This window comes from Capricornis sumatraensis, chromosome 10 (assembly GCF_032405125.1).
Source record: "Capricornis sumatraensis isolate serow.1 chromosome 10, serow.2, whole genome shotgun sequence".
NCBI classification, from domain to species: domain Eukaryota; kingdom Metazoa; phylum Chordata; class Mammalia; order Artiodactyla; family Bovidae; genus Capricornis; species Capricornis sumatraensis.
The window spans coordinates 18,577,848-18,591,385 of record NC_091078.1 but is presented as its reverse complement, the minus strand read 5'-3'; the positions used below and the strand labels follow the sequence as shown (position 1 = coordinate 18,591,385).

General features: G+C 48.9%; 1 protein-coding gene across 1 annotated transcript; it reads right to left on the bottom strand.

Moving 5' to 3' along the window:
- Positions 1-3,712: 3,712 nt before the first annotated feature.
- Positions 3,713-6,164, bottom strand: PRF1 (perforin 1). The gene is made up of 2 exons (XM_068983181.1): positions 5,629-6,164; positions 3,713-4,841 (listed from the first exon to the last, which is right to left on the bottom strand). Exons 1-2 carry the CDS (start codon positions 6,162-6,164, stop codon positions 3,713-3,715), a joined length of 1,665 nt encoding a protein of 554 aa, XP_068839282.1.
- Positions 6,165-13,538: the final 7,374 nt, after the last annotated feature.

Sequence of the window (13,538 nt, the reverse complement as noted above, 5' to 3'; positions counted from 1 at the left end):
ACCCAGTTGACAGAAAGTGCCCGGTAACTGTGGGTGAATGCTGGAATCTGTGAATAGTCCCTGCTCCATGCCCTGGGGAGGGGAGTGCTGGGAGCAACTGAGTGTGGCTCTAAGACAAGGGCCTACCAGGGTGGAGTGGGAGGAGGGTTGGGAAAGGGGGTGATGTGTTGAAGCAGCAAGGGAGAAGATGGAATGGTGTCGTCACCAGGGTTTTTAGTTGCCAGAAATAGAAGCCAAGTCTGGATGAAATAAGTAGGGAAATAATTCAGGCCTAACCAATGATGGGTGGGAGGTGATGTATGGAAGCCCAGCTCCCTCCCTCCCAGCTGGGATAACTCTTCGTTGGCTCTGGTTGCCCACATGGTAACTTGTTGGATCATGCCTCTTTTATGACTACCCCTCTCCCCTGCTGGGCTCCCTGGGGTCACCGCCCACATAATCGCCTGGTCTCAGCATCAGCTTCTGTAGGAATCCCATACCAGAGCCGGTTGCATCCAACTGGTAAACCAGTCACACGTCTTCTCCTAGTTGCGGGGGAGGTTGGAGAAGGAAGAATCGGGCATTTTCAGCTTCCGGGGCAAAGTGGTCCTTCTTCCTGCCAGACTCGCTGGTATGTCATCAGTGCCCCTATAGGAAGCTGTCCTGGTCTCTTCTGGCTGCTATAACAAAATACCACAAGCAGGTGGCTTATAAACAACAGAAATTTACTTGTCACAGTTCTGGAAGTCCAAGATCAAGGTGCTAGCAGATTCAGTGGGCTTGCTTTCTGGTTCAGAGAAGGTATTTTCTCACTGTGTCCTCACATAGGGGAAGGGGCCAGGGATATTTCTGGGGCCTCTTTTATAAGGGCACTAACCTACATTAAGAGGGCTCCACCTTCATGACTAATTACCTCCAAAGGCCCCACCTTCTAATACCATCACCCTGAGGATTGCTGTTTCAATACATGACTCGTGGGGAGACATAAGCATTTAGACCATAGCCTGGGCATATTCAAATTATAACTTGAGGAGGGTTTATAAAGGGGGCTTCTCAGGTATCCCTAGTGGTAAAAGAATCCGGCTGCCAATGCAGGAGCATGTGAGACAAGGGCTCGATCCTGGGTCGGGAACGTCCCCTGGAGGAGGGCATGGCAACCCACTCCAGTATTCTTGCCTGGAGAATCCCGTGGACAGAGGAGCCTGGCGGGCTACAGTCCATGGGGTCACAGAGTGGGACACGACTGAGCGACTCAGCATGTGTATGTGTATCTATAAAGGGCCTCTTGACAAAGGTGGGGGGCTGTCGAGAAGTGGATGGGACAGTGTGATAACTCAGGATTGGTAGTGGTGGAGCAGTCACGTCCCTAGGTCTGAAGGGATGAGGGGAGGGAGCAATGTCTGGAACACAGGAAGAGACATGCAGGGACACCCTGGAGAGGAGTGGCGACACAGGGACAGCGAGCCCAAGGCCACCTCATTTGTCTCCTAGACCTCCCTCCCTCCCTCCCATCTGCCCGCTGACAGGCTCAGATTGGCCAGCCTCCGGGCCAGAGCAGGATGGAGCAGGGTGAGGATGAGATGTGGAGGGCGGATGGAAGACATCAGGCACAGCAAGGAATTTCCTGAACAAGCGAGGGGCCCCAAGTGTGACAAAGTGTCAGTGGAATGTCAGTGAAAGTGTTGCATTGGAGCTGAGGGCTCCTTGGCTGCCCCTCAACAGCATCAGCCATTCCTTTTCCTTGGTAACACCACCCCTTTCCCTGTGGGCCCTCCTGTTTGAGTCCCGCTGGTCTCTCTAGAGCTGTTCTCCGAGTGGAGCGCCCACGACTCACAGAGGCCTCGCTCAGCCACTGACCTCTGCAGCCCTGGCCCAGTCGCTTCTTCTGAGCCTCTGTTTGCTTAAATGCAAAACCAGGAGGGTTAATCAGATGACCTCCCAGGATTGCTTCTATAGCACTGACCTTCTGGGAAGGCTCATGACCCCCTTCCAAACAGTCCTGGGAAGGGAGTAAAACGCAGATCGTCCTTTTGGGGAAACCAAGGCTCAGGGGGACTTTCTGGAGGTCACTGACCACGTGGGGCCTAGGCCAAGACTGCCAATCTCTGGTCAGAGCTGTTTCTGGAGCCAGGTCTGCCCTGGCCCCACTCTTCTCAAGGGTACGGCCCATAGCCATGTTTATTTTCAACAGCTACAGCAGTCAGAGGGAAGCTGCATGATTTCTCTTGTGCTCGTGTGTGTGTGTGTGTGTGTGTGTGTGTGGTTGTGAAGGGAAAGGTGTAAGAACAGCAGTTTCAACCAGGCTTCTAGAGCTTGCCAATCCCCCTGCCCCACTTGGGGATTCAGGGTGAGTATAATGTCACTGCTGGGCTTTTGAGCCAATGGGTCCACAGACCTCAAAGGGCTTAATTTATAGGGAGTTTCAAAGAGATCCAGGAGGCCTGTGCCAGCAACCCTGAGCCCCACCGCCAGCGGCCCTGCACAGCCAAATCCCACCAGGTCGAGGAGGCCGCCCACCCCATGGGCCTGTGTTCCAGGCACAGGAAGCTAAGACCAGGTCATGTTACATCATAGCCTGAGACTCTGAAGGTTCCTTCATGCCAAGGCCAGGAGCCCTTGAAACCACTGCCTTCTCCCCTGGAATTGTAGGACGCAGAGAGCTGTTAAGTCAGCCAGGTTCTGAAATTAGAATTTTCAAATGATTGCTCTGGAACAATCATGACCTGCGTACATGTCCTCTGGCTTGTACTGTGCTTGCCTATGTTGGTTTATTTTTACAAAGTGAAGGGAATTGCCAACACTTAGGAGTCAAACTGGGATTTCTGGTTACTTTAAGGAATTAGGGAAAGCTCCGGGCTCACGTTCCTTCCTGGGAACCTTTGGTTGTTGCAGAAATGCCCCTCCTCTGCCCCGACCCTGGATAAGACATGCCCTTCAGCTCATCCCAGACTTCACCATTCCCTCTAATCTCCCTGCTCAGAGCTGGACATCCACTCGTGTTTATTCCTGTTTACGCTGCTCTTTCTCGAATCAGAGAGTTATGAGGAGACTGAGATATTTTGGGTCCTCCCCATTTCCAACAAAATTGGGAAAACAGTTTATTTACATTCCTTGCCTGCCCCTGGGGTCAACCACCTGTTCTGTGGGGTCAGGTTGCTAAGGTCGGAGTTCATCTCCGAGGCTATGGCTGGTCTCTGTCATCTCCCCTGCTACCACCACCACCATCATGGTTATCATCACATCACATTTATTGGTCAGACTGTGTACACAATGAGACGAGTCAAGACAGTCCTGGATTGTGGCTGAGAGGCGAAGCTTGGTGGGCCAAGAAAACAGTAAATGGAGCAGCTGGGGCCAAAGAGGTTAGGTCTAATATGATGAAGAATGCACCACGCTAGAAGAGGGGCTGCAAGGGAATGGTGTAAATGACACCAGGCAGCCTGGCGGGAGCAGCCTCCTGGCTTTCCGCCCTGTTTTGATCTGTAGGGCAGTGTAGCACTAGCTGTGGGGCCTAACCCAGCTCCACCTCTGTTCCTGGGCTCGAGAATATTGAAGAGCTAAGGCAGTTTGGACAGGGCTGAGGGCTGGCCTGTAAATTCAGCCACCTCACTGAAAAAAAAAAAAAAGTCTCAGTTTTCCATCTGTCTAATGGAGACATGAGATGTAGACCCTCTGGGCTCCTGCATGGGACCTTTCCAGTTTGGCACACTGGTCCTCTCAGGACCCACTTCTCTCACCACACTGGCCCACTCCGGTTTCCTGGAGGGTCCCCCAGAAGCCCTTGGGGGGCATACTCCAGGCACCTCTCCCCCGTCAGGTGAGGCAAGCATTTGACCTGGTAGGAGAATTTCAGGAGACCGTGGCTCATGGGGCACGATACCTCATGTGAGCCAGACTTTGGGGTGCGGTCACATGTGCCGAGAAGGTCATCGTCCCAGCCAGAGTCTGCATCCCAGACCTGCACCCTCAGGGGGCCCCCGGTGGCCAGGAGCACATTCCCGAAGTCCAGCCGCGTCATCCACCTGGGGTTGTTATTGTTCCATACTGTGGCGGTCCTCTGCTCCTGGCCGCCGAAGAAGACCTTCAGATAGGCGTCTGTGGCTGTGATCCAGTCTCCCCACAGACCCGATGCCTTGAAGTTCATGACCTCCAGGTGGGCCAGGCCCCTCTGCCGGGGACAGCAGTCCTGGGTGGTGGCTGCTGAGCCAGGACACATGCATTGGCATGGGTTCTTCGGGTTCTTGTGTTGCCCCGGGGGGCACGGGCGGTTGCAGTCCCTCCAGCGTGCCCTGTCAGTCACGTACTTGCTCACGGCCCGCCTGAGGGCCTCCCGCCGCGGGTCCTGGCTCTCCACAAGCATGTGCAGAGGCTCCAGCGTGTAGTCCACCAGGCCAGGACTGTCCTGCAGTGAGGCCACCCAGGCTGAGAACTGCTCGGGCCCAGCCTGGTTCCCGAAGAGCAGGTCATGCATGGTTGAGTGGTGGCCACCATCGACATTGGAATGGCGCTCCCGGTAGGTCTGGTGGAAGGAGGTCCCCATCTTGTGGTTCTTCTTCTTCTCCTCACATGCCTTGAACGATGGTGAGGCACTGGCGCGGTCGCTTATGCTGACCTCAGCCTCGACAGCCAGGCAGTCCTCGACCTCGTTGGTCGTGAGCCCCTCCAGGGCCAGCTCGCAGGTGCGCAGGGCAGTGAGGGCCGAGATGCGGCCGCCCAGCTCCATGGACCGGATGAAGTGGGTTCCGTAGCTGGAGATGAGCCTGTGGTAGTCGGGCTCGGTGGAGGTGTTGAAGTGGGGGGGCAGCATCTTGAGGGCCCTCTTGAACTCGGGGTGTACTGGGGGAGTGTGCACCAGGTGAAAACTGAGAGGTGAGAAAAACAGCAGGTGAGCCCAGTGGTGGGCCCCTTTCAGTAACCCCCTTGAGATTGCCCAAGGTCAGATTAAGTGTCAGAGCTAGGACTTGAACCCAGGTGGCCTGGCTCCAAAGCCCAAGCTCTGAATCACCAATCCAGCAGGGAGACCCACTCTGCCCATTGCACCTTGGTAACCTAGATAGTTTGTATAGGTATTTCTGTTTTTCTTACTCAAAAAAGTTTGTTTTTTTCTCTCTATTTTCTAATTTTAAAACCAATGCTACCTTACTGTTGGTAGCCTTCTGGCTTTGGAACCTAGTCCTGTGGACTTTGTCTGTTTGTCTCTTGGACTGGGTCCTGTGTGCCCAGGCTCCTGACAGCTCTGGCCATGCAGTCAGGAGGTGCCCTGTCTCACTGTGTGGAAAACATGGCCTTCCGTGAGAAAAATCAGGGTCGGCGACTCTAGGTCCCATGGAGACATGCATTTCTCAGGGTGACGAGGTCCCTGAGGACTTGGGGCGTGTCGACTTTGGTTCAACCTGTAGTCATAATTCCTAGCACAGAGCCTGAGAAGGCAGAAATGAAGAGTGCTTGAGTGGATGAAACAGGCCCAGGGAAGAGGGACTGAGCTGGGTCTCCTGCCCACTGGAAGCTGGCAATGCCCAAGAAAGAGGGGGTTGGGCATCTCCTCCTGGTGGAAGTAGCCTCCAGTCCCCACCTTTCCCTGCCAGGACTCCCAGATCACCCTGAGTTTCCCATGCCTTTTCTCAAGTCCCCTCCACCCCCAGTGCTCACCTATAAAAGCGACACTCCACTAAGTCCAGGCTGAAGCGGTAGTTGTCCTGGTGAGTCTTCTGGGCGGCGAAGTTGGCATCCTGGGAGTGGGAGCCCGCCACTGTCACGCGCACATTAGCACTTGGGTGGGGAGACACGTCCAGCCCCACCTGCCAGTTGTTTTGGATCCTGTTGGCCGCCTCTCCAGCCACATCCTCTGTGGAGCGGCCCTCTAACTTGACCACCCTGCGCTTGCAGCCCGCTCCGTGGGCACGCCAGTCAGTGATTGCCAGGGGCAGGCGCTGGAGGACATCCTTCTGCAAGGCATTGCGGCAGAGGGTGCAAGTGCCGTCGGGCCGCAGGAAACGCTGTGTGTCCACTGGGAATGAGCCTGAGCGCTGGAGGCTGGTCACGTCCATGCCCTCCCCTGCCAGCCAGGAGCCTGGCACAAACTTGAGGGAGCGCTGGCACTCAGAGCGGGCGGCTGTGTAGCAGGGGGCAGGGGCAGGTATGGGCAGAAGCAGGAGGATGCCGAGGAAGAGCACTCGGGCAGCCATGGAGCTGTGGAGACAGGGGGCATTTGGTCTCCCAGAAGCTGTGGGCAGGGGCGTGAAGGGTGGCCAACCCTTCCTCCAACTGTAGGTTATCAGGACATATGTGGTGGAGAGGGATGGAGATACATCTCTCAAGTCACTGGGTGTCAGAGCTGGTATGGCCTTTACAAATCTGGTCCACCGCCTGCATTGTACAGCTGGACCCAGAGAGGGGAAGGGACTTGCCCAAGGTCACACAGCCAGGTGGAGACCTTCCTAGGATTTCGAATAGGAATCCAGATGGATGGTTTTGCCCCCAGGACCACAGCTACTGTTGGTGAAGAGGGGTTCTGCATGCAGAGGAGGGGGCAGAGAGTAGCTGGAGCAGATTTGAGGAGGAAGTTGGGAACTCTAGGGTAGCCTGGATTCTGGAGAGGGATCATTTTGGATTCAAGAACAAGCCATGCTTTCTTTACCCACCCCACCTCTCTCAGTCCGCCCCCTCCCCCATTAAGCTCTTAGCAGTACTGGGGAAGAAATGAGGTTGCGCATCACCATCTTCCTCCCATTGCGCCTTGGGGGCCTCTCTCTGAGCTCATGGAAGAACACCAGCCTGAATTCTAGGATAAAAGCTGCCTGAGCACCTGTGTCCCTAGACCCAGTGTGGGGAGGAGCCATTCGGTTTGCTCTTCTCCTGATGCTCATCTCCTCTTTTGCCTTCCCTGCCTGGCTCTGCTGAATTCTGCTCATATCTGTGAGCCTATCACTAAATGCTTAGCTAAAAGGTTCTTCCTCAATTGGAGGTGGCTCAGGAGCCTCACTGGGGCTGCTTATGAACTGGAATCTCCAGTCTATCCCTGTCCAAACTGAGCTCCTCAGAGACCACTCGCCTCTCGCACCTACCAGGGACAGCAGCTTGTTGGAGGCCCAGGGGATCACGGAGGGCAGGAACCTGCCCTGCATTCTAGCTTGGAGCCTCCCATGCCTTCCCCAAAGGAGTGGCAAAATTCCAGGCAACACAGCAGGCCCCAGGGAGGTAAACAGGAGAAGAGGAGTCTTTGGAATGCCCTCAGATCATCTCACTTAGGGAGCCAACGTGGTTCATAACTTTAAAAAACTGAGTCTCGGGACCTTCCCGGTGGTTTGGCAGATAAAGCTCTGTGCTTCCACTGCAGGGGGTGCAAGTTCGATCCCTAGTCGGGGAGCTAAAATCCCACATGTTGCGTGATGTGGCCAAAAAAATTATTACTCATTTCCACCCTGACCCTCATCATATTATCTCCCAGAGAGCCTGTTTCTGGACTTTTTTTTAGTTTTAATTTGAAGGGGCCTTAAAGACGATGTACTCTAACCTCTTCATTTTGTATAACAGAAAACTGAAGCCCTGGGTGGGCATGAGGCTGCCCAGCGAGTCAGTAGTAGAGCGCAGTCTAGACGCTGGCCTCTTGTCTTATGGGGCACAGCACTTCCTGCTCCATCAGGCTCTTCCCCAGACAGGCTCTTGTGCCCCTCTGTCCCCACCTAGGGGCTCCCAGCCTCCCTGGCCCCCTGCTTCCTCCCTACCTGGAGTCCGTGCTGAGATGCTCCTATGCAGACACCTTCTCTCCCCACGGACAGCTCCTGAAATGGCGCAGCCCCCCAGGCAGGCTCACCACAAGCTCATCACCCAGGCCACAGCTCACATCATGCCTGCTTCCTGCCCCGCCCCCACCAGCTCTAGTCACGGGTCCCTTGTGCTCTCCCCGCTGGCCACCGCCCACCGGCACCCACCCTGTCCTCACCTCCCCATCCGGCTTGCTGACAGCCCTCAGGAAACCAGTGGTGGGGGCCAGAGGCTCATCTGCCAAGCAGCGCTGCCTGGCGCACGGGAACCTGGGGCCAACAGGTGAGGTTTCGTGGGTGGAGCAAGAACACAGGGGTCTGAGAGCTTTGAGATTCAACTCTGGAATTGATGACAGGCCAGCAGGGACCGTTTCCCTGCTTCTCCCCGCAGCATTGCATGTGTGAGCTGTAAGAGGCAGTGCAGAGTAGGAGCTTGGGAACCAGGCCGCCTGCGCTTGGGCCAGCTCGGTTGCCCAGTTGCTGTGTGGCCTGGTCAGCGTCTTTAGCCTCTCTGTGCCTCAGTTTCCTCATCTCAAAATGGGGCTACCCTTAGTGTGGACCCCATGGGTTATGAAGATTTGAAGGCTTACTATGTGTGAAGTGCTCAGACCAGTGCCTGGCCCTCTGTGAGTATTAAAGCATGTGACCATTCCTTCCTCCTGCGGCAGTGGGGAGAAAATAAATTCTTGTTCAGACCTCTTTGCCCACTTCCTGCCCACACCTGCAGCCCAGCCCCAGGACCAGGTTCTGGACCCCAAACACATGTCCCAGGACAGCGTCTCCTGCTCCTCAGTCTGTGAGGAGAACCAGTGGCCTCGCTGGTCTCCAGCCTCTGTGCTAGCCCTGGTCTGGAATATTACCCATAGCGTGGATGGGTGGACAACTGTGTGACCCTGCTGGGGAGAGAGATGTGGGTGGGACCAGGGGCCCGGGGTCTTCTCCAACTTCTGTCTTTACCTGAGGTTTCCATGGGTTGAGTGACTCACAGAGCAACTTCTGGGGGTGGGGGGGCAACGTCATAGTGGTCTGAGGTGGAGATAGCTCGGCAAGTGGGGCACCGTTCTTATGAGTTCACCCCCCAACCACATCAGTAACAGGAAAAAATAGCCACAGGCCCCAGACCACGTGTGACACCACGGGATGGCTCAGTCCTCTGAGTTTATGCCCCCGGCTGTGTCCCCTGCTCTTACGGGAACTGGGGCTTAAGCTGTCTTCTCGAAACCCAGCCCTATCTCCTCCCCACAATGTCCCCCTTTCTCTCTTAGAATTTGCAGCCTCCTGACCCCCTTCTAGCTCCTGCCTGCAGCCAAGGTCAGATATCCAGGCTGTGGAGTTTAGTTTTGCCTGTGTTCAGAAGACCAGCTTAAAGAGCATGGAACCCTGTAGAAAATCTTTAGGAAGACAGCGGGGAGATAGGGAGACCGGTTCCAATCCCCACTTCAGTGTAGGCTTGCTGTGTGACTCTTGGCAGTAGAGTTTACACACCTTTCTAGGTTAGTTTCCTTATCTATAAAATCAAAGGGAGGACTTTGAAATTTCTAGGGATCCTTAGGCTCCTAATGATGAAATGTACATTTAGCAGTTTTCATCTGGTGTATAAAGTAGCTAATGTCCAACACATGCTGGTTAGGGGCAGTCCATGAAAGAGCATGATGACACTGACGTTCGCAACTTCTGATGACAGCTGTCCTCTCCAACTGAAACTTCTCACTTGAAATGTGTTTTATTCACAGTTTTTCCTGAGAGATGTAAGTTGCAATTTTCAGAAACCATCTGTATGGTTTATTATTAACAACTTTGTTGAAATATAATTCACATACCATACAATGCACACATTTAAAGTATATGATTCAGTGGGTTTTAGTGTATTCACAGAGTTGTGCAGCCATCACCACCATCAATTTTAGAACATTTTCATCACTCCCTCAGAAAAACCATGTACCCATTAGCAGTCACTGCTCATTTCCCTGGATACCAATCTACTTCCTGGCTCTGTGGATTTTCCTTTTAACTGAATCATACAAGGTATGACTTTTTGTATCTGTAGTATTATTCCACATAATATTTCCAAGGTTCATCCAAGCTGTAGTATGTATCAAAACGGTCTGCCTTCTATGACTGAATAATATTCGGTTGTATGGACATACCGCATTTGTTTATCCATTTATCATTTGATGGATGTTTTGGTTGTCTTCACTTTCTGGCTATTGTGAATAATGCGGCTATGAACATTTGCATACACATTTTTGGGTGAGCATATGTTTTCATGTGTCTTGGATCTACATGTCGGAGTGGAATTGACGGGTCTATAGTAACTCTTTAGGAACAATTTTCCTATGTGCACCATTTTACATTCCCACTAGCAGTGTACGAGCTTCCAATTTCTCCACATTCTCGTTATTATCTGACTTTCTGACTGTAGCCATTCTTGTGTGTATGAAGTGTTGTCTCATCGTGGTTTCAATTTGCATTTCTCCAACGGCTAATGGTGTTGAGCATCTTTTCATTTGTTTATTGGTCACTTGTGTGTCTTCTTTGGAGAAATGTCTATGAGTCCTTTGCCCATTTTTGAATTGGGTTATTTGTCTTTTTATGATTGATTTATAATAGTTCTTTATTTACTTCAGAGTGTAGACCCTTTTCAGGAATGTGATTTGCAAATATATTCTCCTATTCTATGAGTTGTTTTTTCACTCACTTGATGGTATCTTTCAAAGCATGAATGTTTTTAATTTAGATGAAGTCCGACTTACCTATTTTTTCTTTTGTTGTTTATACTTTTAATGTTGTATCTAAAAATCTGTGCTTAACCAAGGTCATGAAGATTTAATCATGTTTTCTTCTAAGAGTCTTATAGTTAACTCTAACGTTTAGGCCCATGATCTCCTTGGAGTGTTGTCCAACTTTGTTCTTTTGCATGTGGATATGGATTTATATGGGCTTCTCTCGTGGCTCAGTTGGTGAAGAATCTGCCTGCAATGGAGGAGACCCACGTTTGATTCCTGGGCTGGGAAGATCCCCTTGAGAAGGAAATGGCAACCCACTCCAGTATTCTTGCCTGGAGAATCCCATGGATTGAAGAGCCTGGCGGGCTATAGTCCATGGGGTTGCAAGAGTCGGACACGACTTAGTGACTATCATCTCATCTCTCGAATGGAGTTATATTTATTTATATTTATCTATCTATCTATCTAGATATATAAAGGTTACAAAATGTTTACTCTTGACAGAAAAACTTCGTGGATACTCTAGTAGAATGCATGAGAAAGATATTGATCCTGATGGTATCTACCTGCATAAACTATACCTACAGTAGACATGAGCCATAATCAAAGACAGAGATCCTTTAACAAATCCAGTGTTTAGACTGTACTTACTGTGCTTATTTGAGAAATCCAAAATGTAGTCCCAGACATTGTTCCCTTCATCCTGTCGTCATTCTTTGTTCCCTTTTTTTTACAGATTTGTGAAACTTTGGGATTCTTCCTCAAATGAGTTATCCATAGTTATGCTCGAGTCACCACCTTTAGTTTCTTTAAATAAATTGGAATTTTTTCACTTTCTCCATGCTGTGGCAGAGTCTGTGGAAGGCTCAGTCTTTGTAGCTGGGTAGATTTGCAGATTTGTAACTGTAGGGTCCATGTCTTCAATAGCTCTATCTGAGTTTCCGTTTTTTTTTTTTTTTTAATCTGATATTGGTTTTGGCAAGTTACATTTTTTTAGGAAACCTTGTCTGTAAAATTTCACACTTGTAGACATGAAGTTGTTTACAATTGTTTCTTTCTCTTAAAACGTTTTTTTGAATCAGTAGCAATACCCCTTTAAAAGATTTTAATTTTTATTATGGCTTTTCTCTTTTTTTTAGATCAGTTTTGTTAAAGATTTTCATTACTTTTCTCAAAGAATCTGCTCTTGGCTTTATTCATCTTCTTTATTGTATCATTATTTTCCTTTTTGTTCATTTTATTCTTATCTTTTTATTTACTTCCTTCTTCCTGTACTCTTCGGACTTCTGTTGTTCTTTTTCTAACTTCTTGAGTTGAATCCTTAGTTCAGTAATTTTCAGTCTTTTTTTTTAACTGATGTATACTTGACATGTAAACATTAGTTTCAGGTGTACAACATAACAATTTTATGTGTATATATTGTGAAATCATTACTACATTAAGTCTAGTTAACATCCGTCACCCTGCTTAGTTACAAAATCTTTTTTCACTTGTGATGAGAACTTTAAAGATTTATTTCTTTTAACTTTTAAATAACACAGTATAGTACAATTAACTATAGCCACCATGCTGTAGATTATATCCCCATGACTTACTTATTTTATAACTGGAAGTTTGTGTCTTTTGACCTCCTTCACTCATCTCATTGACCCTCCAACCCCTACCAATTTATTCTCTGAATATATGAATTTGGCTTTTTTTTAAAAAAAAGGAATCCATATATAAATACGATCATACGGTATTTGTCTTTCTCTGACTTATTTCACTTAACATAATGTCCTTAAGATCCATCCATGCTGTTGCAAATGGCAAAATTTCCTTCTTCTTTATGGCTAAATAATAATTATATGTGTATATAAAATTATAAGATGCTGGGAGGGATTCGGGGCAGGAAGAGAAGGCGACGACAGAAGATGAGATGGCTGGATGGCATCACCGACTCGATGGACATGAGTTTGAGTAAGCTCCGGGAGTTGGTGATGGACAGGGAGGCCTGGCATGCTGTGATTCATGGGGTCGCAAAGAGTTGGACATGACTGAGTGACTGAACTGAATTCATAAAATTATATATATATATATGATTTTCTTTATCCACTCATCCATTAGTGGACACTAACGTCGTTTCCGTATCTTGGCTATCGTAAAGAATGCTGCAGTGAGCATGGGCGTGCAGATGACTTCTCAAGTTGGTATTTTTGTTTTCTTTGAACAAATACCCAGAAGTGGAATTACTGGATTAGACTTTCTTCTTTTTTAATGTAAGCACTTAAGCTTCTGTGAATCTTTCTAACTGCATCTCTAAAGTTTTGAAATATTTTCATTATTGCCTAGTTTTTTCATATTTTCTAAATTTCCTTATGATTTTTCTTTGACCTATGGTTTTTTTTTTTTTTAAGTGTGCTTTTTGCATTTGCAGGAAAATGGAGTTTTAAATGCTTTCTTTTGGTTATCGGTTTCTTACATAGTTGCATTGTAGTCGGAAACATGTCTGTATGACAACCATTCTTGGATGGTTGTTGAAATCTTCTCTGTGGTCTACTAAATGTGCAGTTTTTGTAAATGTTCCTGTGTACTTGAGAAGAATATCTATTTGCTAATTTTTGGACCTAGGGTTCTATATTCAAATCTTTGGTTTTGTTGATACACTAATTACTGAGAGAATCATGTTAAAAATCTCCCATGGTGAAGACAGTGTTCAAGATCTGTGACTTTCTCTCTGCATCTAGAGTTCTGTCAATTTTAGCTTTATGTTTTGAGGCTGTTTTATGAAACAAGTGTAGTGTCGTTTCATCTCAGTGAATTTAATTCTTTGTTTAATTGCCCTTTTAATCCCAAATAATGTTTTTGCCACAGTATCCATTTTGTCTCATATTAATCAAACTATCCTAACTTTTAAAAAACTATATTTTTAAACTGTGCTAGATGACATGTAACATAAAATTTACCCTCTTAATCATTTTTAACTGTATCAACTTTCTTTTGATTGGTATTCACTATGGAGATTGGGTTTCCCTGGTTGCTCAGTGATAAAGACTCCACCTGCAATGCAGGAGATATGGAAGACGTGGGT